The sequence below is a fragment of the Micropterus salmoides genome, unplaced genomic scaffold (assembly GCF_014851395.1).
Source record: "Micropterus salmoides isolate LMB-PRFRI ecotype aquatic unplaced genomic scaffold, ASM1485139v1 Ms_hic_scaffold_20, whole genome shotgun sequence".
Classification (NCBI taxonomy): Eukaryota; Metazoa; Chordata; class Actinopteri; order Centrarchiformes; family Centrarchidae; genus Micropterus; species Micropterus salmoides.
Genome location: NW_024041151.1, coordinates 15,843,194 through 15,870,823, shown reverse-complemented (window position 1 = coordinate 15,870,823; position 27,630 = coordinate 15,843,194). Strand labels below are relative to the sequence as shown.

Here is a 27,630-nt window from a genome sequence, read left to right as displayed (position 1 = left end):
ATCTGCCATTTTGGTGTTGACCTGAACTGCCAGTCAAAGCATTTAACATGACACTATTACAGACTGATGAAAACTGTATCATCGTACAAATATATTTCCTTCTTCCACTTATTTAAGTTAGGAAAGATTAAACTTCTGCTTCAAACATCCTGTAACTTTCAATTTGACAATAAACCACCGTTTGTGTATGTGTGTGCGTGCGAGCGTGCATGCTTTGCAGTAGCCTGGTTGATACAGTATGTTCAACAGAATGGCTTCAAGGAGAAGAGGTGGTGTTTTGGGAGAAACATGCACTCTCTGCCACATTGACTTCTAAACAGCCTTGGGACCTTGACAGTATTTCCTGGCAGTGTTTACAAAAAGATCTAGGATTAGCAGGATTAAGGTGCATAAAAATTATAAAAAAAAAAAAAAAAAAAAAAAAAAAGGAAAATACTGAACTAAACAATTAATTTACATCCCTGTTTCTGAATCACTTAAATCAATTTGTTGTTTTGTTTAAGTATAAAGCAGCCAAATTCACTGGTTAAATCCAACGGTTGCAGTTTGATTAAAAAGTTAATAAACACTTTTATATCCCTCCCAACATTGTGTACAAGTCTACACACTTTTGTATGCATGGCATGGCTACAAGCACACACAAACACAAAGCAGCACATTTATCCAGCGGGCACTAATGATTCTAATGAATAAATTCTCTGTGTGCGGTTTGTTTTGACGCTGCATGCTTCTGTTCTGAGTCTTGGCGGTTGTCCCGTGTGTTGGTGATCACATGGCCTTTGGAAGCTGATTGAGTCATCTGCTGACTCGGGGCACTTGCCTTGTGTGAGATTCTTCAACAAGACACTTCCTTCACACATTTACCTTAGTGGCAGAACACTTAGCTAACAATCATGGGTAATGGTAGAAAGAACAGGATATGTTGCCCCAAATTTGCAACAGTGGAGCGTGTTACTTTTCAGCGTATTACATCACTAAACATCTAGTTCTCATTATCATGCGCTCTCTCTCATATATTCCTTGCTATGCTGCTTTTCTTTGCCTGAATACTGAAACTAGATGATAATCATTACGAGAAACATTTTCTGTCAAATAAAGGAGACCACAAGCAGCCGAGTTAAAGCTCCTATCACACATTTGTCCTTTTAAGCTTTCTGTTTATTTACATGAACATCCAAAGAAACAATCTGATTCCACTACCACTACTCAGACTTCTTTGTCTGCTTCAACGTGTTTCACACAACAGATGCTGCATCCGTCTGTTCCTTCTCTGAACTCGCAGTTTGTTTCAAGACATTAGTTTATCACAGACAGGGCTCGTTACTGGAGATTACATTCCAATCCTGAAAATAAATAACGACTAAACAAATCCAGCCATGATGCACGCTGCTGCCTTAAGAGATACTCCCTGTTCCCTGAGGGTATCAAAACCTGTTGTCAATATATACCATGGATAGCAAGTGCTTTATGCTTCAAAACAACATAGATTGTTGATTATCTGCCTGTACTGTGGCGTAAAAACTGACAGCTGAAAAAAAGCTGACAATAATGCTTATCACAAACAATACTATCTTAATGTCATGTTTAGATTTTCATGGCTGATAGATACGGTAAGGGAACCAAACTGAACTGCAAAAGATCTGATGATCCGACTGGAGGAGTGATAGTGGAGGAACGGTTTGGCAAAATTAACATCAGTAAGCTTGTGTGGGCTTACATACAGAAACATGTTGGCGAGAACATAGTCATTTCATCTCCATGGCAATGAGCATGAATTTTTTAAATCTCGTCTTTTAAGCTTTGAGGGCTGATCATTTGCATATTGTTTTGGGTTGTGGGTTCTTCTCGAGAGTGGACCTAAGGTGGGGGCTATAATGGAGATGTTTCATGACTACTTCAACAGAAAACAGGCTGTGTTTTCTCCCCTCATCGTGTTCAGCATTTGGGTTCATTTGTATTGATTCACAAAACACACACAAAAACTGAGGCCCCTGTTCATCTCCCAAAAGAGTTGAGGTAGCAAGATCCTTTTAGACAGCAGTAATGTGTTCCCAGTATAGAGCTCACCCACATGTCTGACCTGTTAAGAATGAGATCAGGGTTCAAGGACAACGGTGATTGACGCCCACCTTATAACCAATGTATAGGTCAAAAAAGGTTCCCCAGCCACTAGGATAGCACAGTTAATAGATTTAAGCTGAAATGTACAGATCCATGATCAATAAACCACAGAACACCAGTCTGTCCGATAAAGAACTACTGTTTGAATTGATTGACTCACACTCAGATAGAAAGTGCAGTGATCAGCACAGGACAAAGCATGACAACGTTTCAGATAAAGAGCAAAGTGTAACTGAAGAATTCAAATATTATCTTGAAATGTTAAAGGTTTGTTCAATGGCCTTTTACTGATTTATTAACAAAAATTACTGTGATGAGGCAATTTCAGGATGTTATTGTTTCTCTCTTTACTTTTACTGTAATCCTCTTTATACCCTATGGACACAATGAGCTCCCTCGTTCATTCCCTAACCTTGGCACCATGTTGAGCCTCCACCAAGTTAAGTTAGTTAGGTCTGTCACAGTTCTGTGCAGGGACAACTTTTTTTTTTTTTATGCCTGTGGGAGTCCATTATTGAACCTTAACTAGCAGTAACTGAAAACAGTCAGTAGCAGGCTACTGATTCAAATACTGCAGTATTTGCCTAAAGCACCACATGTCGAGCTTCAATAGTTTTGTAAGTGGCCACTACATTCATGCAGCATTAAGCCTGGAGCTACTTGCAAGATGCACACCTGAAGTGATGACCATCCACGTCAAGCAAATGTGTAACCTCAAGAGTTGTACATGTACATACATAAGTCTCTTTTCTTACACATCTGAAACCTGTAGTTAAGTCAATGCTACTGTATCATATCAAATCATAAATTATGATGACAGAGGAACCTGAAGTTAATTAAACACTTTTGATTGGTCCCTGAGTGACCAAATATAGTGAACAATCAAGACACTTCGCAGGTCTCAATAAATCTAACTTCACACTAATACTGTTGCTCACTGTGTGGTGTGAAAGTGAAGCTGTAACATGATGTAGCGAGCTGCAGGGAGTGCGTTTCAGTTCCGCTCTCATTGTCACGGGAATACCTTCCTTGTATGTGGAGCTTAGCATCGTAGCACGGATAGGACAAATTCTGCTGTTTGTGCAGCCACACTTTTGTTTTTTCCTCTTTCTAGCACAGTTACAAGGAAGCTGCTTCTGTGGTTTTCTGCAACAGATGGATCCTGATAAAATCCGATTGTCAGAGATCAATTAGTGAAGCATCTTCTACCCACTAACTGAAACTCTACATGCAATGAATTGAAGTGGCAACAAAGGGGTAAGAGAGGACATTACTGTTACAGAAAACAGGAAGAAAACCAAACAGGTATGACAGAGGAGATAATGAGAGAGGAAGAGAATAAGAGATGATTACAGTCCACCACACATGACCCGACAGCACCTGAAAACTGACCAATGGCTTAGTGTGTCAGAGCAACACCTTACACAGGCAGCTTAAGCAGCTGCTTATGTTTCAACTGCACTAAGGGACGTGACTAGTTTGAGAACTGTATAGATGTGGGAGGGTGAAGACTGTACGGATGTAGGATTACAAAGACAATGTCCACCTGTCATCAATTTTAACAAGTATAATGGCACACCACAGTTCAAGGTGCTGCTCATAGGTGGACTCAGTTATCCAACCACATATTACGCATGGGTGAAAATGTATTAAAAGAAATGATTTTATCCATCATGATTTGACAAAAAATAGTGAAGGACTACTATAATTGACCGTTCCTGGCAAAAGATAATAAATGGACTAGCCTATCTGACAAAAACTCAATTTATTACATGAGACATAATAGTGTTGTTGACTTCTCAAGGCTTGATGATATATGATTATGATATAATGTTGAATTTCTATTGGTTTATAACTTTTGAGGATACAATTTCTGTGTCAACAACAAAATCTTTGTGAATTCTAGAGAATGACAGTCACAAGAATACTTCTTTTGTATGCAATTAATGTACTTTAAGGGGAAAGTAAGTGATTGTAATCCAACACACGTTTTGTTAAATCCAGCAAATGTTTCCTTCCTGTTACGGTTTGCTAGCATTCTGGTTTGTGTCTGCTCTGAAAAAAAAAAAATCTGGTTTTCCTACATAGCCCTGGCTCTGTAAACGGAAAATGAAAGCCAATCAGCAACAAGTGGTGCACAGGAGTGATGGAAGTGGAAGGGAGAGTTCTATACACCTGCACATACGAATGTGCTGGACTCCAGGCACTGTGAAGAAGGAGAGATGGCCGAGAAAGAGGAAAAGGTATGAAGAGTATTAACATTCAGAAAGTTATGTGACCAGAAAAGGGCGGAGGTGTTTCAAGGCTGGAGAAACCCCAGAGATTTGAAATTTGGGGGGCGGAGCTTCTGAGTGAGCACTGAAAGGAGGGAGGTATTTGTTTGGCAGAGTTCAAACATCAATAATCCTTCTGCAAACTCTCCCTTTAAGTGTTTTGTACTAACAAGGCATGATGATACAAAACATGGGCCAGTAGGCATCAATCAAACTGTAAATATGAGATGAGATGTCAGAGTGGTGTACTTACCGCCACAGCTATCATGGAGTCGTCTGGTTTCCATTCTGCCTTCTGGTACACACCAAACTGGGCCGCCGCCTTTGCAGACTCGATATAGCTGACTATCAAGACACTGGGCTGTGGGTAGGGAAGAGGGATATGGAAAAGAAAATGCGCCTGTTAAACATCCTGCAGGCCACAGTCATCGGACTACATGGTATGACAACCAAAAACAAAAACACAGCAACTTCTACAACAGAATATGCACTACTACTGAAATACACATACTACATTTCACCCACAAATAACAAAGTTACCTTTGAATGTAAGTGTGATTTATGACAGCAACTTAATAATCCAGCTCATGTGAGAAAAGACCGAATGGCTGAAGCACAAATTTATAAATCCGACAGTCCCTAGTGTTTTTGTGAAGAAAAAAAATCACAGATCACTTGTTTTCTTGTAAGGCTGCAATTAGTTGATGGAAAATGAATCAGCAACTATTTTGATAAATCGATTAATCGTTTAATTAATTTTTGGTCCTAGGTTTTCAGATGTGATAAATTCCTACTTTTCCTCATTATTACCATCATAGTAAACCGAATCTTTGGTTTTGGACTATTGGACAACAATGCCTTGTATTGACTATTATTAGCTTGGGTTCTAGGGAATTTTAATGGGCATTCTACAGTTTTCTTTAGGCCCTCGCTTACACTATAATTTTAACTAAAATCATAAAATACAACTAAAGGCTATTGCACATTTAATTGCTTTAATAATGAGACTACTGGAGCAATCTAAAAGTAAGTCAACAGAAACACAGCTACACACTACTCTTAATGAAAAAATCCATTCAGCTGATTTACATTTTAAACATTGGCAGTGATAACGGCATTTTTCAATTAGTGTGCTGGAAGGGGATTTGTTGCCACTCGTTGCCTCGAATATTGGCTCTTTTGCTAAAAAAAAAGAAACAAAAAAATAAAAGGCAAAATTTCACATCAGGACAAATTCTGTTCCGAAAGAACGAGATGGCTATGATATTTGACGTTGTTTTTGACTGTCTATTCTTACCTTGAGGGTCATTTAATCTGAAAAATATCTCAGCCCAGCAAACAAAAGCATGTTCAGGCTCCTGTGTATACCATGCAACACAGCCAGATAGATGAACAGGCATACACAGACAGACTTCACCTGAGGCTGTTGCCCTTAATTTGCCTCTACCCCTGAATCAACTGTGGCAGATATCTGTCTGGATCACAGAAGAATCATCACTACCAGTTCATTCCAATCCCCTAACACGGCATCCGAACAGCGAGTATGGTGTGTGTGTATCTGCGGTCAAACGAGAATCATTGAGTAAACTCAGCAGGTGTTAAAACAGCTGTTGAACAGGAGCACTGGTGATGGAGTTATTGTCTGAACACCAGAAACCTCAACATCTGGCAACGCCTAATTCTTGAGTCACTGGGATTATTCAACAACCAGTGGAAACCCCCTGCAGATAATTTATAGTACATTCATGTAATAAACCTTTATAGTTTTACTTGCAACTTTAATAGCATAAATTATTACTGAAGATGAATTAATACAGAGTCATACTGTAAATGTTACTAGAAGAGTTGTACAACCCCTAATTTATTTCTTAGCAAGTAGCAATGCCAGTGAGACTGGTAAACATGTTTTTTAGCTTGTGGTGCCACAGTTCTGGTGAACTTTTTTGATTCAGTTGATCCTCCATCCTTCCAGACACAGAAATAGGAAGGAAAAAGAAAGCAGAAACTGCAGCCTCAGAAGTATATGGTGGCTCTGTATCTTTTAAAGTAATACAGCTAATTCTGTTTTCAGTTAGACAAGCAACAGTCTTTGACATTGCAGGAAAACCAGGACAATTTACACTGAATGGCTAGGTTAAAAAAAGCAGAGAACTAGCTCGTGTAAATCCAGCTATGCAACATTAGATCACGTACTCAGTCATGGTAATGAGAGAGAAGGTTTTTAAGTATTCTCTTTCGTGGCATTAAATCTTAATAATGCCAACGATATTTGCACTAGTGAAGCTCGCTCTGTGGGAAACTGAGGAACCTCTCTCCTCATAAGAAGACAATAGCATCTGATTACAATCAGAACAAACTCATTAGCTGTTCTGTAAATTAAAGGGGGTGAAATAAATCACACTAGGGGGAGCCTGTATGATTACATTTGGGAACTGGGGATGGAAACATAACTATTATTATTAATAAAACAGTTCAACAACATTGATGCAGCCCAATAGAGCTACATATGATTGAGGTTAAAGTCTTTATTTTTACCATTCATTTGAGATTTACAATACATCTGATAAAACTCTGTAGATATTGTTGCCCTAATCTTACATACATGAAAAAGCTTAACCCTAAATCAGAATTCAGGGTGAGAAGCAACACTGGGCAATACACTCTAGAAATATCTAACATATCATTTGCCAAAATATCTTGATTGGCAAAAGCTAATGAAAACTATTGACACACACAGGTCTTCTGGTACAAAAATGAATTTAGATCATATGTTAGTTTATGGATTACATTTTACAAAACCAGTCAACTCTTTCTCTGAAGCTGCATGAGTAGTTAACTGTACCAAAGTGTGTCTTGGCTTGCTTGGTCAGTGACTTGACAGTTACTAAGTATATTTGGATCAGTCACTGCAACACAAATACAAATATATCAAACTTGATTTGCATTAAATATAAAGAGCAAGAGAAATAGTCAGGAAAATATTTTGGATTATTAAATGTCAGGATTCTGTACAATCTATCAATAACTTAGATTTTTGTACTTTTCAAGATGCTGTTCAAGTTTGGAAAAAGTCACTCACTGCATTACCCAGCCCTGCAGGCAGGCAGGTGTAATGTCCACTGATAACTCACAGACAGACCTGTGACAGAAAAAAAACAAACAGACAAAACCCCTGTAGCACTGGCGTTTAAGGACCTGAGTTTGCGAGACAACATCTCAAATAACCTATATACATGATTTTAACCGAGCTTAAACTGAAATGGTTGGTAGGTAACTGAGCTCATGCATTTCCTCTGCATTTTCACTTCCCATGCTCCACCACATGGTGTAACTGAAGAAATCCCAGGGGAGCATAGAGGATTAAATACACAACTGCGTGTACAACTATTCAATGTAGCTAATTTTCAGTCACCCAGAGCCAACTATAGTGCTACTATCGCATAATGGCGCAGCCACACCAAGAAACTCCATTCATCCCTCTATTCTTTGACATCCTGCGCAGTATCTCTCCCCTCCCATACAGCTGGGCCAGGGCGATAGAACAGAACAACTACAAGGCCAAGCTACTGCACTACACAGCTTAAGTAATAGTGCCTCAAAATAACTAGTTGGGCTCAGGCTGCAAAGGCCAAGGTCGGGGATAGATGGGATTAAAGAGAATAAGTCTGGTGGCAAGAAGGAGGGCCGCGAGCAACAGGCGCAAGAAATCTCAGAGGGGAAATGGCAGAAATTACCTTGATTCACCAAATAACCTGAGCTACATGCTAAAGTCCTTAGGAAGGGAAACATGTAGCAGAACAGAATATCTAGCCTATGTTTATACACTAAATCATGCTTTGATAAGATGCATTTTCACATTACATTAGTATTTAAGACACTTTTTTAGTATAAATTATTTTCATCATTTCACTCCGCTGCAACAGTCAAATGAACTCAGAAATGTGTGTCACATAACTGTAATACGGTCAGGCTCAGCATATGATGGATATTGCAATGACCCATTACTCACACTATATCTAATTTAATATCACAAACCAGATTGTATATTGATAGTGACATATGGTCAAGTCTGCAATATAAAATTTTTTCCATTTAGCTGACGCTTTTATCCAAAGCAACTTAAGATTGCTATTTATTTATCTCAGAGGTCGCACGCCTCTGGAGCAACTAGGGGTTAATTGTCTTGCTCAGGGACACATTGGTGTCTCACAATGGATTCGAACCCAGGTCTCTCACACCAAAGGCATGTTTCTTATCCACTGCACCATCACCACTCCCATATGCATAAGAAATTCATTTAAGTTTTAGCTTGAACAAAAGCCTCCACTACATCTCTGTGTATAGAGTTGGCCAACATAATGAACTAAAATGACATAATGGATACAACAGATGTGAAAGTTGTCAAAGACAAGAAGTTGCTCCAATCGACATTCCTGACATAATCCTTTTCCTGGCCGCCTCATTCATACTCACAAGCAGGCAAAATTCTTAAGAAAGAGGGGAGGGAAAACATGGTCACATCCTGTGTGGGCCTCAGGAAACACAACAGTGACCCTGGTGCATTGTTGCTACAACTCAATAATACACAAGCTGTGTGGAACACAGACTAATATAAACAGTGCGCTCAACTGCAGGATATCAAATGAAATAGCTCATCCACATTTCAGCATCACAAAATCTGATGTATTCAAACAAATGAGGACAGGAGAATACAGTTCACAGTGCTTGCCGCACAGGGCAATAGTTGGGAGTTTTATAGGACTTATCTACTGCATTAATTGCTGGTGCTGGCATTTGAAACAGTGCAGCAACGACTAGTTGTTTATTGTAAAAATTAATTGCCAACTATTTGGATAATTGATTCATCATTTTGAGTCTTTTTTTATTTGATTTGAGCTTCTTAAATGTGAATATTTGCTGTTTTTCCCCCTCCTCTCTGACAGCAATAATAATAATACTACATTTTATTTATAGGCACCTTTCTGAACACTCAAGGTCACCTCACAAAACATAATAAAACAGTACAGCAATAATTGATAACCAACTATGTACAGTAAAAAGATATTTGAGATATTGTCTTAGGCTGTGGGAAAATTTGACATTTTATACACCAAACAACTAATCAAGAATATAATCGACAGATTAATCAACAATAATTGTTAGCTGCAATCCTAATTTCCACTAAAATTAAAGTTGAACTATGACATGACTAGGTACAGGAGGACCTTGGTAATCAATGAGATGATAGCCTACTGGCAGATTTTCTTTTAAAAATTAAAAGTATCTTGCAGCAAATAAATAGATCTTTGGTGAAAATAGGATCTCATCTGTGCTAGCTGCCATGGTTGAGATTCTATATCCTACAAAATGTCAAAATAATTTTCTGTACTGCACTGTTCAGCACCACTTATTACAGTGTTCATGTTTATAGTCACTACTTTTAAAATGTTGTGTCAACTTATGATTTGCTCCACTGCTTCTCCTACATCTCCTCTCAGTAGACAGCTGGCATTTGTGAGAAATACATAGTATTTGCTTTGCTCTCAAGAAAAATACTGCCAATAAAACATTTATCTCTTGGATAAACCACTGACTTACAGTATTGCTATTAATTTCTGAAGATTTGTCTGAACTTAAATGTCACCTTACTGGTCACACAATGGTTCTGGTCAGCATGCACAGCCACAGATGACATATGTATGACATACCCTTAAAAGAAGGTTCAAGACAAAGGAACCCACAGCACAGAACCCTTTGTTGTATAGTCATTTAAGCTAGTTTCCCCTTGCGGGATTAATAAAGTATATCTTCTAAGTTAATGACTTAAATCCTACTGATAAAGGCAGTGGCTCAGTATTACCTGTAAAAAAAGCTATCACCTTACACAACAAAAATTGTAAAATAAAATCCAAAAAGAGAGCAAGTCCACACTGGCCTTCATTTAACTTCTGTATTGTGCTGTTGTGGAAGAACAATGGAAAATAAAAGGTATCTAATTGTGAGCTGACATGATGGTTTACATTTATAATTTTACTCCAGCAGACAACAAGATCTTGAATTAACGTTGAGCAGCTGCCTGACAAACATTCCACAACATGGGGTCAGTGAATATTTGTTTTTAAAATAATAGGAAATATAATACTGATAATAACTTTAAGGCAGGGTGAACAAATACCACCGAAACTACTGAATGTACCAGTATACATTTCCCCTAGCGGAGGAAAAGTAAGCCACCCTGCTGCCTGGCATAAAGCATTCATCAGGTGAACTTCAGATGCTGTGGCTGAACGAGATGAAAAGCCACCAAGCCTTTGTCATGAATGAGGGAGGAAAAGGGAGGAACAACGCATGTAAAACGCCATTCAGATACAACTTACTGACTAATTTTATTGCGATGCATCCTGAATGGCACACGTATGCGGATATACACTGTTATGATGCGTAACAATGTCACCGGTCATCTACAGTAACAGGTGTGTAACTTAGGTGGCACCGTTTGTCAACACATTAAGGTAAATACCTTCAGGTCGCTCATCACTAACGACACCACTGTTGCGCTCCCTCTTTATTATGCGTATTAATTATCTTTTTATTTAAGATTAAGGACAGGCAGCCAGATTGCTACGCAGCAGTGCAGATTTTGTTTGCAAATAAATGATGGCGACTGTAGTAGGTGAAGCAGGGTTAATCGCGTATATTGTCTAGCGTGCTAAAGTGAGCAGGGCACCGCACGCGTTGTTTTTGTCGGGACAGCTGAGCTCATGAGCGTGACTGAACCGAAGCTGCAGCTGGTTAGCTTACCCGACTAAACCAGATGCTGAGCTGCGTCTCTGACAGCACTGCGAAGTAAAACCTCTGGGAGCTGGGCTGGATGTGGAAGGGCTCCTCTTCACTTCTCAGCGGACAAAGCAGCCTCCGGGGCCAGCCGGTGAGAAAATACATGACGGCAAACTCACTCCGCTTCGACACTCCAAACAGTGTCGCAATGCTAGATGGTCTTTGCCCCTTATTCCTCCGAAGGTATTTTAATCCAAGTGAGTCACGGGCATTGTTTCCGTAAAAATGAAAACTTTAATATAGGTGCATGCAGTCCAGGGTCCACTGGTCTGGCTATCAATCCATGAATGCCGCACAGAAAGATCCCAGCAGCCGATGGAGCTACACAGCTAACGTTAGCTCTGGGCTAGCATTGGCTTTCCAACTTGAAGCTAATGAGCTGTCCAAGGCAACGACACTAACCGAAATCAAAAGCAACCAGGCCTGCAGGGACACCGTACAGCACCGAACTAGCGTATTGCGGCTGACAAATAGATCGGTTAACTTTCGTTCCCGCAGCGGTGTCAGATCTTCTGCTGTCGGGACCAACGGTGTTTATTAGCGGTAAAGCGTCCAGTTTTCACTCCTCTGTGCTGCTTCGCCGTCGCCATCTTTACAAGACTCTGCCGACTCAAAGCTGATTGGCTGCAACGAAGACGTTTGCGTCGTGTTGACATCTGACGTCCACTCTCCGTTATGTGAAACCGTGATTAAAACGCGGCTGCGCAGAAAGCAACATGGCTCGGCACTGACATCTGGCGGTGTAAATGAGCCATGCACGGGAATCAAAACATTTTACTTATCTCATCATCAGTGTGGCCCTCAGACTGATCAAGCACCGGCTGGTTTCTATAACTGCTCTGGCTTGTACAACACAACAACAAATTATTACTTTATCAACACAGAGGAATTTAGTTTGACGTGATCACAGCCACAGCTACAGAGTAGTTCAGTGTTCTGTGCCAGGACAGTTGAGTATAGGGTTCATTCACAGGGTTGAAGAACAACATTTAAAAAACATCCAGTTCCACTGTGACATTTTAAACATTTTGGGTATTTGAGTAATTGCAATGACACCACTCCTCTTAACGTTTGCAGGATAATTTTACCAACTAAAATTTAAACATTAATAGGCATCACTATTTTATTCCATCCCTCTACAACTACTAATGTTGTTTAATGTTTCTTCCCCTCTCATCTTCCTTACTTCAATTCAGCAAGCTGAAGAACTTTGAAAATGAGACACTGGGACAGACGACAGGGAAGCTATTGAAAATAAATGCTGAATTTGGCAAAATATTAACATTTTATTAATTTTCACTATAAACTAATACCGAATTGTATTACTAGGCTGGACAAATGAGAGGCACCTCTTTTTATTGAATTTTAGTGCCTCGTTTATATGAATATTTTTATGGCTTTATTGAAAGAAAAAATACAATAAAGACAAATAAATCTGTATGTTTGACCAAACATTTTAATTAAATTCTAAAAGTGACCCGTGGAAACAGTTCATAGTGTGCTTTAAAAAAAAACTGTTTTGCATAAAAGTATAATGCACGAACATATTAATAATTAGGCCTGCGCACTTTTGAATTAAATAATTGGCTATATATTGAAACGCTTATTTTAAACATAGATCTAAAATGCATATATGTTTATATTATACCTTACATTATAAATGTGCAAGACAAATATATATGCGACATATTCACACTTAAGGTTTTCCATATAAAATAAATAATGGAATCTATTGTATGCACCTTCTAAGTTACTAATATTATGCTGCAAGTAAGAACATATAACTGTAAATACATATATGAAACAAATATCTGAATCTCAAATATGTTCGTAGATGTATATATATGTTTTGTATGGGCACACACACCACCACTCGCTGACACTTTGTTAAACTGTTTTAATACTAACGTCAGGTAGACACAACATTCTGACTCGTACTGTAGGTGGCGGTAAAACGCGTGCAGTTGTTTACCAACTACAAGAAACAGAAGAAGAAGAAGCAAAAGAAGAAGCATGGCTGCTGACATGAGATTACCAACTATTCGGAAACCAGTGTCGCTATCAGTTTCTGCATTTGACCGAAAAGATCTGGTCGTCCCCGGCGATGTTATCACTTCAGACACTGGCTTCATGAGGTAGGTGCTGGCTGGTTCACTGGTCGTGTGATCGGTTACTGTCTGGGGGATGTGGGCACACACACCATGTTGTCATGGAGGGAAATCAAATAAAAGGAGCATGATAATCGATTCTTGTAGCGATACCTTGGTTTTAAAGCTGATTCAGAAAAGCTAGGCCAAACTTGACTGCCAGTAAAAAAATAAATAAATCAATAAATCACTTGGGGAAAATCTACCATAAGAACCATGAACCACCAATAACCATCATCAGAAGCACCGATGTTTATGGTAGCCTGCACTAAAAAGGTTCAAGCTCATCTGGTTGTACTCTGATCATAATAATGTTAGTTTAGCTGTTTACCAGTTTATGACGATTTAAACATTATGCCCAGCCTGTACTTTCCAGACAAACAGTCTGGTGAGCCAGACATCACAAACAGTGGTCAGTGTAAATCCTCCCACCTTCTCAGGCTGACAATACAATATCTGATGTAAGTTCAATTGTGATAGGGACTCAGAACAGGAACACAATTAGAATTGAATCCTTTAAAATTGTGTCTATGTCCTCTATGAGAACTATCCGGAGGTCATAGTTAACCCAGCCTTTTCTTTACCACATTTCTGTTTTGCCAAATGTATTACTCATCATTGCTATACATCATTTGCGGTCTCCCCAGGGGTCATGGTACCTATGTTGATGAAGATAAGCTGACGGCTTCAGTCGCTGGAGAGGTGCAGAGAGTAGACAAGCTGATCTGTGTCAGACCACTCAAGACCAGGTAAGTGATTAAATTGAGGTTCTTTAACATTCACAGTAAAAAAATTGAAGTGGGCCTAGTGGTACTCAATTGACTGGTGCAAGGTAGCGGGGGAAATTAAAGTCGTAAAGTCTAGAGGGCATTTCAAAATTGAGAAAAAATATTGTGGATCGTGATTGAGATTAAATAGATTGGGATATTATTTTTTTTGCCAGTGTGTGCAGTAATTTTTATTGTTGTATTGTGCTGATGCTTTTGCAGAAGTTATGCCTTTATAATTTTGTTGTATGATCTTGAATTGCAGGTTCAACGGCGAGGTTGGAGATGTGGTGGTTGGCAGAATCACAGAGGTAAGGCCCTGCCAGGAACATCTCATATGTGATGTCTGACATTTTAAAAGTAGCCTAAAAATGTATGGTTACTGCAAGCTGGTGTCATTGTGGGTAGCAAGATATTTGATTTTTGATATGTGTGTTTTTTGTGGTAGGTCCAACAGAAACGGTGGAAGGTGGAGACCAATTCCCGGCTGGACTCTGTCCTCTTGTTGTCTTCTGTCAATCTGCCTGGAGGAGAGCTGGTGAGATGCTAGAAAATTTGATTACAAGGCCGATGTCTTTACACTGTTAGCTGAACTAGCGTTAACCTAAAAGACAGGGAGATGGGTTTGGATGGGGAAGATTGTTAAGGACCAACTTTATTTAATTTATTGTTTAAAATATTTTATATGATTTTCTCTTTTAGAGGAGACGATCAGCAGAAGATGAGCTCACCATGAGAGAATACCTTCAGGAAGGCGATCTCATCAGTGTAACTTACAGTTTATTAAAACCTTTCATTGGCTGCTCCGTCTTATTATTCTCACTTATAATGTTCTTGTTGCTTGTGTTTTTTTAGGCAGAGGTGCAGTCTGTCTTCTCAGATGGAGCCCTATCACTTCACACTCGTAGTTTAAAGTATGGAAAAGTGAGTTATGCCAACATACATGATCACATAATATCCTAAATATGCACATTTTGGGTGATGTAACCACACACTCAACAATGCCACTAGTCTAGCAACTAATACATAATTGAGTACACATGAATAAAAAAGCAAAAAAAACTTTTAGTAGTTACTATTAATGAAGTGATTCATTGGTTAGTTACAGTCTTTGTTGGAAACGGTAATGAATGTAAAAATAACATCAGTGCCAGATGGGAGACTAACTTAGTGACTTTCACCTTTCATTGCTGGCTCCTTTGTATTCACTAAAAGTATAGAGGCTAAACAAATGGATATAGTCAAATTAATGTAGGGAATAATAGAAATGGAAAGCTCTTTACATTTAAAGCAAGGCTTAAATCAGTGTAATTAATCATATCCTATGTATATCACAGACTGAGTGCCATAGTGACTTGACCTTGATATGTACCATTACATTCTTGTGTTACAAAAAAATGTAGCTTTCATTGTTTAACTAAAAAATACAGCAGTAATACATTTTCTTCTATCCTAATATGATCTAACATCTGGTTTCCACTTTGTCTGACAATCAGTTGGGTCAAGGAGTGCTGGTACAGCTCTCTCCTTCTCTGATCAAGAGGCAGAAAACACATTTCCACAACCTGCCGTGTGGCGCATCCATAATCCTTGGGAATAATGGCTTTGTCTGGTTGTATCCCACACCAGAACAACAGGAGGAGGAAGCTGGGGGCTTCTACACCAGCCTGGAGGTGAGAAAGAGCATTATATTGATGAATACACATTTGGATTTAAATTAAGAAGTTATAAATGCACCAGTTTGGAGGTGGGAATAGAAATATTATTAAAATACTGATGAGCACAAATTGTTTTAGAAATTCACCTAGTCTTCTTTTTACGTACTCTTACAGTACAATATATGTACAATAATCTGCAAAGAAGAGAAACACAGATACATTTTACTGCATCCAGATGGTATATCTGTGTATATGTTGAACATATTTGTTTGTGCATCTCCCGTCTCTATCCTTTCAGCCGGTTAGTCTGTCCGACCGAGAGGTGATTTCACGGTTGAGAAACTGCCTACTGGCTTTGGCTGCACACAAGGTCCTTTTATATGACACCAGCGTTCTCTATTGCTACGAATCTTCAGTTCAACACCAGGTAGGAAGCAATTTGATACAGTTTTACGCACATTTGTGACACTTACTTCAGTGTGTGATTGTTTTGGAATGAGACCCACTGTCTTACAAATGTAAAGCAATGACAATATATTGAAATAAAAAAAGTGGACTTTCCCATTTTGTGCCATCTGGTGGCCATATTGGAAATCTTCAGCAACAATTGATTACAGTTCTCAATTTTGAATCAGGCATGGTTGATTTCATGGGGGAACTGATGACCTAATCACTAATGCTTCTTGTAAATATTGTGATTATATAATATCTGCATGTTAGCTCATATGCTATCGCCATATTGTTGTTTACACATCTGCATGGCACACAAATCATGGACATACTTAGTTTTGGTCAATTGTTGAACTAGACATACGTTTGCAACATTTTCTCTCTTGCTAATAACCGTAGTTAAACCCAGTTTTTTAATGGGTTACTAAACAGTCTTCTCCTAAGCTACGACTAAGTCTGTGTTCTTGGTTTGTCTTGGTAATAAAAAAATGTTTACAGCATTCACAAATGTGATCATAAATCGGCATTATGCGTCATTCTGCTTGTTCATTTTTAGTGGTGATTGTTTGTTACATTTTGTTTAAAAAGCCTGTGGTATGGAAATATTGTCCGGTGTAACTGATCTAAAATTGTCCGCTTTATGCTGACTCTGTAGGTCAAGGACATCTTGAAACCCGAAGTGATGGAGGAGATTGTAATGTTAACACAACAGAAGCTGTTGGAACAGGAGGGTTAAAGAGCACAAATCCTAACTGTGACCTCACAAAACCAAGAACCCATCAATCAGCTGTGTCATGGACTGACCACCTATCTGAGTCTAGTCTATAGTGCAGTTGATTAGCTCTAAGTATATTTTATCTAAAACACTGTTCATTGCTAATGGATATGATGGGTAACTTCTTGGGTAAATTCTTTCTTGGGTAAATTCTGCAACATTCAGAAATCACAAGAGCAGCTGTCGTTAAGTTTTACAAATGTATAGTAATACACTTTCCACTTGATACTGTGTGTTGTATGCAATAAATGTTCTGTCATTTTCAGTACGTGTCAGTGTGGTGTGTCTTGTTGAATAATGAAGAAACAGAAAAGAATACATGTATGGAAACTTAGGTCTTCAAGGTTTTTAGATCATGTATTACATACAGTACATCTGAAAAATGTTTGTTTATTGTGAAATAAAACAGTACTGACAAATTACATATTGTATAACACCGGATGAACTGTGGTGGTGAAAGTGGTATGGCCAACAAGAGCACAACTGATATATTGAGGTTATTTTAATACTTGGATTAAATCGGTTGGCTATCTGTACATAGTTCATGAAAACTCAACAGTGTCATCGTCTCATAGGATGTGTGTCAGATTTTGTTTTGCTGTATGTGAGTTGGAGGAGCAGAGGTCAAAATTAAACTTTTGTTCCTTTAAAAGAATACATCACCTTGTAGAGAGTAAATTCTATTGAGTAAAAACAATATCTTGGTAGTGGAGTTGGAGTTGCTGAGTCCTGCACTCCCAGCATAATCTAAAACTTTTCTGTGGTCCCATGAACTAGCCCACGCACGCACGTGACGTCAGACGTCGCCCCACCTACATATTTCTGTAAACCACCTTGCGTATGGAAGTATGGCGGCACCAGCGACACAGCTACTACTCGTCCAAAGTTTGTTGCTCAGATTTTCACGTGAGAGCGATGAATAAGTACGCGAACCGGGGTGTTGGTAACGAAGAGCTCGGCGACTGTCAGCAGAGGAAAGGACTTGCAGAAAGACACGTCGGTCTCTGGCCGACTGAGTTTCCTCGATTTCTCTTCACCTCCTCGATTGAAGTGCCTTTAGTCCGGGTACCACAGGGGAAGAAACTCCGCAAGACGGGAAGAGTGGACACGGAAGTTTGAAACTAACTGAAAAACTGTGGCTTTGGAAAGACCACTTTCCAAGCATTAAGTGTGGTGACCAGAGATGTTTTGTTGAGACACGGAAGTGCACTTGTCCGATGTTTGTTACCAGCGCTTTAAAATCGACGCCGCAACTGTTAAATGCTCGATGTACATTTGGGTCTGGCGCTGCATACCACCAGCTAACGTTAGTTAGCCTCCATGGCTACCTTCAACATTGGCTTGAGGTCGCCAGTTAACCAACAATATAAATGTCTATATGGCCGTGTAAGTTTCCGTTTCCCACATGTCTTTATTCCATAAGTTTTAACTACATAGCAAGTTTGAGATATGAGGTGGAAGCCTGCCATTTCAACTTAAGTGGTTATTTATTGCTGGTCATCTAATGTTTTGGGCATTGTTTTTGTTTGGTCAAGGATAATATTTAATGCTCCGCTGCAGTTAAATGATATTTTGGTTTTACATGTGTGTATGTTTTAACATTGTTTTGTATTATTATTATTATTATTTTGTACGTTTTTGTTGTTGTTGCCAAACAACACGAAATGATCTGATGTGTAGCCTGCAGTGAACTGACTTTTAGCTTGTCATTTAAAGAGCCTGATTGGCATTAGAGGAAATTCAAGGGGCGTACATCCTGGGTATAACGGAAGTAAATGGGGTTGTATAGAGAAAGAAGAACAGGTAATGAAGGTGAACTGACAACATAGTTTAAGTAGGACAGTTTAAAATCAAACAAGAGCATACTTTTGACATTTGAGCAACTTATCAGACAAATTTTCTTGGATACGTTTTTAATTCAACCCTAGGATGCACATGTAGCTAATCTCATTCATTGTGAGGGTGTTTTCAGTCAGGATCACTTGTACAGTATACAGTCACTCTTAATGAAATCATCAGTGAGTTTTGATTGTTTCCCCCCACCAGGTTACCTTGAAATTCCTTTCTTTGACCTCTGAAGCACTCAGGATCCATTAATGCACGATACACAGAGACATACTGGAGTAATACGGATCTGCATAGCTGACCCGCATCACCCATACTCCAGGAGAGGACAGGCTGAGCCAGGGAAAGGGCTTCCTGTCTTCTCCTGATCCCCATCCCTGCCTGGTGGCCAACTGTTGGACGGTGAGCAACAGAGTCCAGCTTGGAGAGACCCGGCTGCGGCCTGGCACCCTGCCCTTATGGGGCAGCAGCCGGGGAAGTTTGTAGGGGACCAGAGGAGACCCAGTCTGCCGGCCTTCATCAAGGGTGGAAAGAGAGAGTCGTCACGCCATGGGACCCAGCCCTGTAATGTTTTTGCTGTGCACGGTAAGAATAACTGTTCCTGAAAATATCCTCGTCATTGACAGCATATCTGTTTACTTAGTTGTATGTTTGCTTAATGAGAATGTTGGGGATGAGCATTGCAGCCTTTTCGAGCATCATGTGCCCCCACCACTCTTCCGTCTTGTGCTTCCTCTAGTCCGTCTGCCACTTTACTTTTTAACACGGTGAATTACATAATGAAAATCAGTGGACTGGACTGACCTTTGTACCTTTTTTAGGGACAAAAGTGGATGGGTGGTATTCACTGTTGTGAAAAAGCAAGAATCTATGAGAAAGTGGAGTCACTTCCTAGCATGCAATAATACATTTTAACTGTTTATCATCAGACTTACCACACATTAATAATACGAGCAGCACACAATGCCACTATTTGCTGTCAAATTTAACACAGGATGACACTAGAGATGGTATGATGAGTCTGTACCTTTTTGATTGGCCACTTGTTTGGTCTTTGTTGTGATCGGTTGTCTGTCACCAACTAAACGCCAAAATCTGTACCTCTAAAAAGCCTGTTAAATTTAAGAATAAGCTGTTAATCTGCAGTTGATTGATATTTGCAGACAGTACAGTAAACGTTTACAGAAGGTTCTTTTTGGATTCTTTCCGTTGACATTTGATTACACTTACTTCCTGTTTTAGTTCAGTTTAACAGCTGTGCTGAAAGTAACACCTGATACGATTTAACTGTCTTAACATTTATTATATATATTGTATGTTCAATACATTATTTGTAAGAGAGAAGCCCTACACTCTTGCCAGCGAATATGCAGAAATGAAGGAAAGCAAATGGAGCCTTTAACAAAAACAGTTAAACCTGCAACACAACGTTAAATGTTTTCATGAATCCACAGCTGAGCCATTAGATCAAATATCAGAAATACACCAAGTCTGGCTAGTTCTCTGAATGCTTTTACAAACAAGTTCCGTAACACAGAGAGGACTGCCTTGTTAAATTAACTAATGTTACATCATGGTACTAACTGGTAACCACCCCCAGCAACCGATGTATGCGCTCCTCTCAACTTAGTAAGTTCGCAAAGTCTGGTGTTCTAGACTTAAACAACTAAAGACTAACTTCCCATCACAAGTGCAGTAAGGCTGTGCACCATATGGACAGAGGATTCTATAAGACAGCTTTCAGCATGGGGCAAACAAACAGTAAAAGATAAGTCTGCCCCGTCCTTTCTCCTGCTCTTACTAAGCCTGGATGAAACAGATGAACAAGAAGTCAGAAACAACTATTAAAGAATACCTTCATATCTGTGATGTAAAGGAGCTTTTGTAGTGTGGCTAAGCTCAACAGTGCCGCCTCCTGTGTTTGTACAGGACGGTGTGTACACACTACACACCAATTGCTATATGATACCTCGGACATGGCAGGGAGCATACAGGCTGTGTCTGAAATGAAGGCTGCAACTATCCATTTTTTGTTATGGATCATTCTGCAAATTTCTTTCTCAATAAATTGATTACTTGTCCCATCACGACTTCCCAGAGCCCAAGAGAACCTCTTCAGGTAACCTTTTTGTCTAACCAACAGACCTAAATGAAAATATTCTGTATGCTATCATATAAGAATCTTGGAAGCAGGAAATGTTGGGCATTTCTTTGGATTAATCAATTATCAAAATAATTGCAGATTCATTTTCTGTCAGTCGCCTAATAGATTCATCTTCAAATCTTTTCAGCTCCGTCTGAAATCAATCACTATTAAAGAAATAGTCGACTACATTTTGTAGTGTTGTTTGAATGTGAAGTGAGAGTAATTTGCCCAATATAGTGAATTCAAAGGATCCCACAATGCATTGTGAAATGTACTGTGCAGTTGATTGTCAGAGAGCACACACAGAGAAAGACGACAAGTTTAGATGGCCACCAGGTAAATAGATAGCTGAAATAGTTAGTGAATGATTTCGGACACAGCCGTAGTAGCTACAGGTGCACCTGAAACATGGCCCTGTCTGAGTGGGCTAATCACGCCTATGCTTCACAAGGGAAACGTCACTCTTCAGGGAGCCTGTTTTGCCTCAGGGGAAGGCTAGCATGCTGCTGGCTCAGAGCCTCACCATGCTTTGCAAAGTACCCAATATCCACTGTGTCTCATTGGAGATAGGTGTATTACCTGGTGATGTTTCTTCCTAGGCTTGTGCATGGCAGTTCACAGAAAACAGACTTTCATAGCAAGTTTTATTATTTACTAGCTTTGGCTTATGGCAAAAATGCCTTTGTGGTGGTCTATTGCCCAGAATAGTACAACAAGGTATAGAAATGCTTGTTCTCTACTATAAGTCAAGATTAAAAAGTTAATAGATTTTCTTTTTTGCATTTATGCCTATAAGCTTGTTTAATAATGAAACTAGTGTGGATCTAGAAGTGGATCATAATATTTCTATTTCAAGACATCAATGGAAAGTATAAAGTATACAACAGAAAATATCAATACAGAACAAACGTAAAAGAAAGAATCTCCACCAATTCAGAGAAATTATTGTTTCATTTAGAAAAGTCACTTGCCATTGAACCAGATGCATGCCATGCATCCAGCTAACTGATAAGTTTACCAAATGTGTCTGTAGGGCTCTGACTGCCTTGGCAGGAATACTTTCCACTGACTCTCAGTCTTGCATAACACAGAGGGGGACAGGACAGGGAAGGTCAGAAAAACAGAATGCAAGCCTTTGCCGGTAAATGGATCGAATCTGGCAAAGGGTCAGTGACATGGGCCATACTTGTTTTCTCTTTCTACCCCTCTCCTCCTGTGATGAGAGGTTAGTCTATGAGAGGGGATGTGAGTCATAGTGCAAGAGGAGGGCAATATCAACACATGATTTTACATTTGTGTTTTCTTTATCTTCCTGGTGAGAACCCAGCTAGTTAACACAAGGCTGGCCAGCACCATGCTGCTTCTCAGCAGGCAGGTTCAGACCTCTGCATGCAGCTGCCTGGGAGAGAGACGAAGGCAGTGAAGGGCAAGCAAAGACCTGCCTCTCTTGCTCTTGGCACCTCTGTTTACTATACAGTGGGGAAGTATGATCTCACTAGCTAGCTAGCATAGATTATAAGGATTGAGCAGGGTGGTGAATTTTTGGAACCATAACTCGCACACTGTATTTCCAGCAGTTTATTCTGTGCCTGGTTCAGATAAGAGTGTCCCCTTCACTTGACTGTGGATTTCCATGGATCATGGACAAGATTACAAGCTGCAGTAGGTTACCAGGCCTGTTCATAAAACAGGTCTGTGCACAACAGAAGAGTGTACTTTGTCACTTTTTTCTAGTCTAACGTTCACTTGTCCATCATGTTTACTTGTAGATACAAAAATGCATTATGGCTATTTTACAGCTGTTCTGCTGTGGTCATTGCTGATGTTTAGCCACTTGTAGCTACTAAAAATTTAACATCAGTTTTACAGTTCAGTTGTTAATTATTACTATATCTGTATGCGGTCTACTGCAGCTTGTCTCTGCCACACCAGTGCCATTTTTGGGAATGAAATTCCAAAAGTAATAGTATTTAATTTTAAATTATAAGGTAGTGTAACCATGATTGGTGTTGACAGAGACTTTGCTTTAGTTGGAGATTTTTCTAGTGACCGCTTTTATTACACTCAGTAAAGCACACGTCCGTCAGGGATGCACCCTTCCTCCTTCCACCCTTAGTTTTAGTGTTAACTACATAGGACAACAATTTGTGACACCTGGCAAGTCTAGGATCTTTTTGACTGGTTACAGGAAGTAGAATTGTAAAAGTATTCAACGAAAGAATGTTTCATTTCAGTTGTTTTCCTGCCATTCCCTGAAAAGGTCTGACAGAGGAAAGAGGAAAGCAGAGCGGGATGGGTTGGAGTGTTCAAAGGAAAGAGGATCTACTTTTTTTTTAAGGCTCTCTAAAATATTGTCTTATTTGGAGGTAACTTACACACATTTAATGTTTAAAAGGTGATTTGCCCCCTGGTGGTTACTTTTATTTATAGGGTTAATGTGTTTGTATTGGGGTACATTGCAGATGTGACCTAGATACTATTTTCAGTGAAATATAATATTTTGTCAATGTTACGTGTTCTCATTGAGCCCCTTTATGTAGAATTTTTGTATAATTAATTTCCCATACCAATCATCATGATCGCACAGTATGATTAGAGCTTGTTTATTCAGGGTTCCTTTTGTGTATGTATTTTATTTAAACATCTATATTTCCTGTTAAATTAGCTATGGCCCAGAGCTGTGGTCCCACAACATAAAGACGTTGACATCCTCTGTCCACTTATTTCTAAGTGGACAAATACACATACAGGTACAAATACTGCATAGTCTTACACTGTTTAGCTTGGTTTGCAGCATTCAGTGAAATACATGTCAATGAGCCAAACAATATTCCCTATCAATAATTGGCCATCAACTTATTTGCAACTACTAGAACCTATTGTTGCTTCAAATTACAAACCTTTTACTGGTAAAGCAATGGAAGACTTTTACTGTGAAGCAGCTACACACACACCCATTCACAATTAGTCATTGAATCATTAAGATATAAACTATTAGATCCTGTACAAATTGACTCTGATGCATTTCTGTGATTGGCACATATAGTGGGAGAAGGTAAAAACATTTTTCAGCATCTTTTATTGGACTGAATTGGCTGCCACGTTTGAATTCCTCATCCTTTGTTTTAATACATCAACCGTCAGATCAAGAGCTGCATTACCTCAAACATATATAATAAAGATAAGCTGCATCTTTTACAGTGCCATCCCTGTTCATTATAGACTCTGATCATGGTTGCACCTCATGTCAAAGGTATCTCAACCGAATGGAAATCTGTCATACAGTGAGTTCATCAATTATCTATATAGCCTCTAAGCTAATGCATTCCTAACAAGTTTCAGTAATACAAACCATGATGCAGGGGGTTCATGAAAAAGTACCTTTTAGCTGTAAATCTCCAAGAAACTACAGCGAAACTACAACAGCTGGAAACTGGTAGGTATGTGATTGGCTGATTGCCCTCGCCGTATCAAATTTGAAGTGCAGCCAACTTTCATTTGTAAACATCAAAAAGGGATCAGTGCCAACCTATGGCCATCAGCATGTTGCGTCGTGTTTGGATAGTTTTTAGTATAGGCACAACAGGGCTGTGTGTCTTACTCATAAGCTTCACCCCACTTTCCCCCCTGTTTGACGCCTGGGGGAAATGTATGCATGCTGGCTAAGAGTTAAAATTTCATACCTTGAGCGAACAGAAAGCCAGGTCCAATGCACACAACTATTCATCACTTTTCAAGGATAGAAAGCTACGCTAATCATCTGCATTGAAAAGGTCTGTGAAAATTAAGAGGTCAGAGGCCAGGCGAATGAGCTCTACTCAGAAATGGCAACCTGTGTGTGGGCATGTGTGGTGAGGAGACTTCGCTAATCCAGTCACTTTCAGAGTTTAGCTAAACTACTCAATTTGACCGAGAGTGCTGGAATGAAAGCACAACATTTTATTTTTCATTGTTTTATGAGAGTGCAGACTAGGAGAGCCAAACTCTTTAAGGAGGGAGAGAGAAAGCATGGTGCGTTAGTACATATGAGTGGGAGGTTTGCAATTCGACAGCAATGGAAAGAGAAAGCAAGTACTGAAGTCTCTGCTATTACTTTGGGTCTAATTTCTAATTCAAGAGCATAAAAATATAAGTATGTACAAGACAAGGTAGGGATGCACCAAATATTCGGCAACCGGAATTAATCGGCCAAAAATAGCAAACAAAGCATTTTCCTAATAAGTCAAAGGACCGAATAAATTTTACCCAACAATTACGCTGACGTGTCAGCAGTGTGGAAGCATTTTAAAATGTCAGAGAAAGATGCAAAAATCGCCGTTTGCAGACACTGTTCTACTTAATTGTCTCCTAGCACATCCACTCCATCTGTGGCTGACTTCTTAGAAAAACTGTCTGACCTGCTTTGAGTGTTTCTGTCACGCGTTTCCGAAAAGGCGATTTAGTTAGCCGCACCTAAATTTAGAGTGCACATGTATTCGAGCCTTTATGGTAAATCCACTGAAACGGGCCAGTGCGAGATGACAGGCAGGTTAGCACTGTCCTTTTTCAATTTACAAAGTCAAGTGTTGCAGTATGAGAGTCCTACCCGAAAAGAGGCTTTGAAGTCTTCATGTTACGCGATACGAGAACCACATACAACATTATTTATCAAATTGGGTCGGACTTGATAAATTTAGTGCAAGGATACACATGTGACAACGTCCGGTTTTCAAAAGAAGATGTCTGTACAGTATGGAAATAAGATTTAATTGGAATATATTCACAGAAAGTATAAAACATTACATGTGTCCAAAAGTATATGGGCAATGGACTCTCGGGCCTCGGACCCACCCACCATAGTCTCTCCAAATCCTGTGGGAAACACTGAGTAAAAGGACATTTTGACTATATGCAATGGTAAAAAGAAAATTGGCAAAATAAATGGAACAAAATGTGAAACTTGTTCGGTATTCGGTAAAGTGTTTCATTTGGTCCATTCCTAGTTTAAGGCACGTTGTAATGTGGAGATAAAGTAAGAGGACACCCCACTAGTTCATTGTCTGTATTTGTTAACTTCTATTAAGGGTCATCAGGTGCTGGAGCAGCGTGTACATGGCAGAAAGCAGGAAAAAAACACAGCACACTGGTTAACACTCATCTATGGGCAACTAAATAACACACCTTTTGACTATCATGTCTGTGGAAGACACACAACTGGAAAAATGTAAACATGGGGGCACCCTGGTAGCCTAGGGCTTTTAGCGCCGTCCATGACCCGCAACGTACCCAGTTCAAGTCCGGCTATGAACCTTTCTTTGCGTATTCTGCCCATCTCGCTCTCATTTTCATCTCTCTATTTCCCTATCTGATAAAAAGTGAGCGAGCAATAACGGTATTCCATATTTAACAGAGCTTGACACAATGTCTTGGTCAGTGAAATTAGAATGATTGTCTTTGGCCTAGCTTGTAAATGCGTGATCAGCTTTTTCATCTCAGCTGTGAAATTGATACATTAGCCCACCATCCTGTCAGAAAGGTCATTGCAACTTGCTAATAAGACTACGAGAGGGTGTGTGTTCCAGCAGCATTCAGACTTGTAATTATGACAAATGTTTTGTATAGTACACATGAAGAGGCTTTAATTTTGTTAGTGATGGCCGTTACTTTTAAATGTTGTATTTTGGGTAGACTGTCTGACCTTTCCTCATGTAGCCTTTCAGTCTGTCTCTTTCTTGGCTGGAACTCGAGGAATCTTTATAGTCTACATGCACGCGTGCATGCAAACCCACGTACGTACCCATGCAGCAGACTTCTCGTAGTAATGCTCATTCAGGCCAGCTCCTGGTGGCTTGTCCCTCGCCATGACCATGTCTCCACACTAATGTGTGTGAGAGGGACATTTGTCCCTTGCCGGATGACACATTGATGATTAGTAAGTGTTTTTCCCCTCTCATCAAGTCGACCATCTGGAAAGGAATCTACTTTACCACCCTAGCTGATGACTAGTCAAAACAGCTGCGCGCATAAGTCAAGGTAGTCTGTGTCTCACATGTTCTCTTTTTACTCTTGTAATCAAGGTCCACAAGGTCATGTGCTAGTGCAAAAAGTCTGAAAAAGCAAGGCAAATACACACTATCTAAGTCTGAATGTTTAAGTCAAGGTAGTTCAACACAAATACACATGACCACCCACAGAAACAGACGACATGCTTTCAAGGTTGGTTAGTTTTGTGCTGCTCTTTAATGTATTCTTCCTTTTCCGATGACCATATTTCTGTCATAGGTAATATGTGTTTTTAGCAAAAAGCCAGAAAGAAAAAAACAAAAATGTAGCAAAGTTTGAAGGAGCTGCAGCATCTGCACACACAGTCATTGCTATAATCAGCATCTCGTGATCCAGTCGATTTGAAAAATTAGGCCTTTGGTTTACCCCGTTAAATCAAAATCCAACAGACCGCAATAAAGCTGAATAAAGTTAGATACTAAAACAAAAAGTTAAGCGAAGTTTGAAGGAGCTACCGGCCACTGCATTTACATTTGCCGCTGTTGCCATAGCATTGACATGGACATTTCAGGTACTCACTCAGAGTGTTTTTTAGATTAGATAGACTGAAGGATCTAAATGGAATTCAG

At 39.5% G+C, this 27,630-nt stretch overlaps 3 protein-coding genes across 5 annotated transcripts in view; 2 read left to right on the top strand and 1 right to left on the bottom strand.

Annotated features, from left to right (window-relative positions):
- The window catches only part of ric1 (RIC1 homolog, RAB6A GEF complex partner 1), a 37,476-nt gene extending 25,592 nt beyond the window's left edge, over positions 1-11,884 (bottom strand). The window contains exons 1-2 of one of the 2 annotated variants that reach the window (XM_038733381.1): positions 11,196-11,884; positions 4,648-4,755 (exon numbers count right to left, since the gene is read on the bottom strand). In XM_038733381.1, the coding sequence (XP_038589309.1) occupies positions 4,648-4,755; positions 11,196-11,336 (249 nt within the window). In that variant the 5' untranslated portion in view covers positions 11,337-11,884. The remainder of the gene's footprint in view (positions 1-4,647; positions 4,756-11,195) is intronic. The other variant, XM_038733379.1, reaches the window with a different exon arrangement.
- Positions 11,885-13,205: 1,321 nt separating this feature from the next.
- exosc2 (exosome component 2) lies at positions 13,206-17,293 on the top strand. The gene is made up of 9 exons (XM_038733382.1): positions 13,206-13,366; positions 14,026-14,127; positions 14,411-14,456; positions 14,594-14,683; positions 14,848-14,913; positions 15,001-15,069; positions 15,642-15,818; positions 16,102-16,230; positions 16,909-17,293. The coding sequence occupies exons 1-9, from the start codon at positions 13,245-13,247 to the stop codon at positions 16,987-16,989; spliced, it is 882 nt and encodes a 293-aa protein (XP_038589310.1). The 5' UTR covers positions 13,206-13,244; the 3' UTR covers positions 16,990-17,293.
- Positions 17,294-17,856: 563 nt separating this feature from the next.
- abl1 (c-abl oncogene 1, non-receptor tyrosine kinase) overlaps positions 17,857-27,630 on the top strand; it is a 33,970-nt gene continuing 24,196 nt past the window's right edge. The window contains exons 1-2 of one of the 2 annotated variants that reach the window (XM_038734109.1): positions 17,857-18,414; positions 19,075-19,458. In XM_038734109.1, coding sequence (XP_038590037.1) covers positions 19,332-19,458 — 127 coding nt within the window. In that variant the 5' untranslated portion in view covers positions 17,857-18,414; positions 19,075-19,331. The remainder of the gene's footprint in view (positions 18,415-19,074; positions 19,459-27,630) is intronic. The other variant, XM_038734110.1, reaches the window with a different exon arrangement.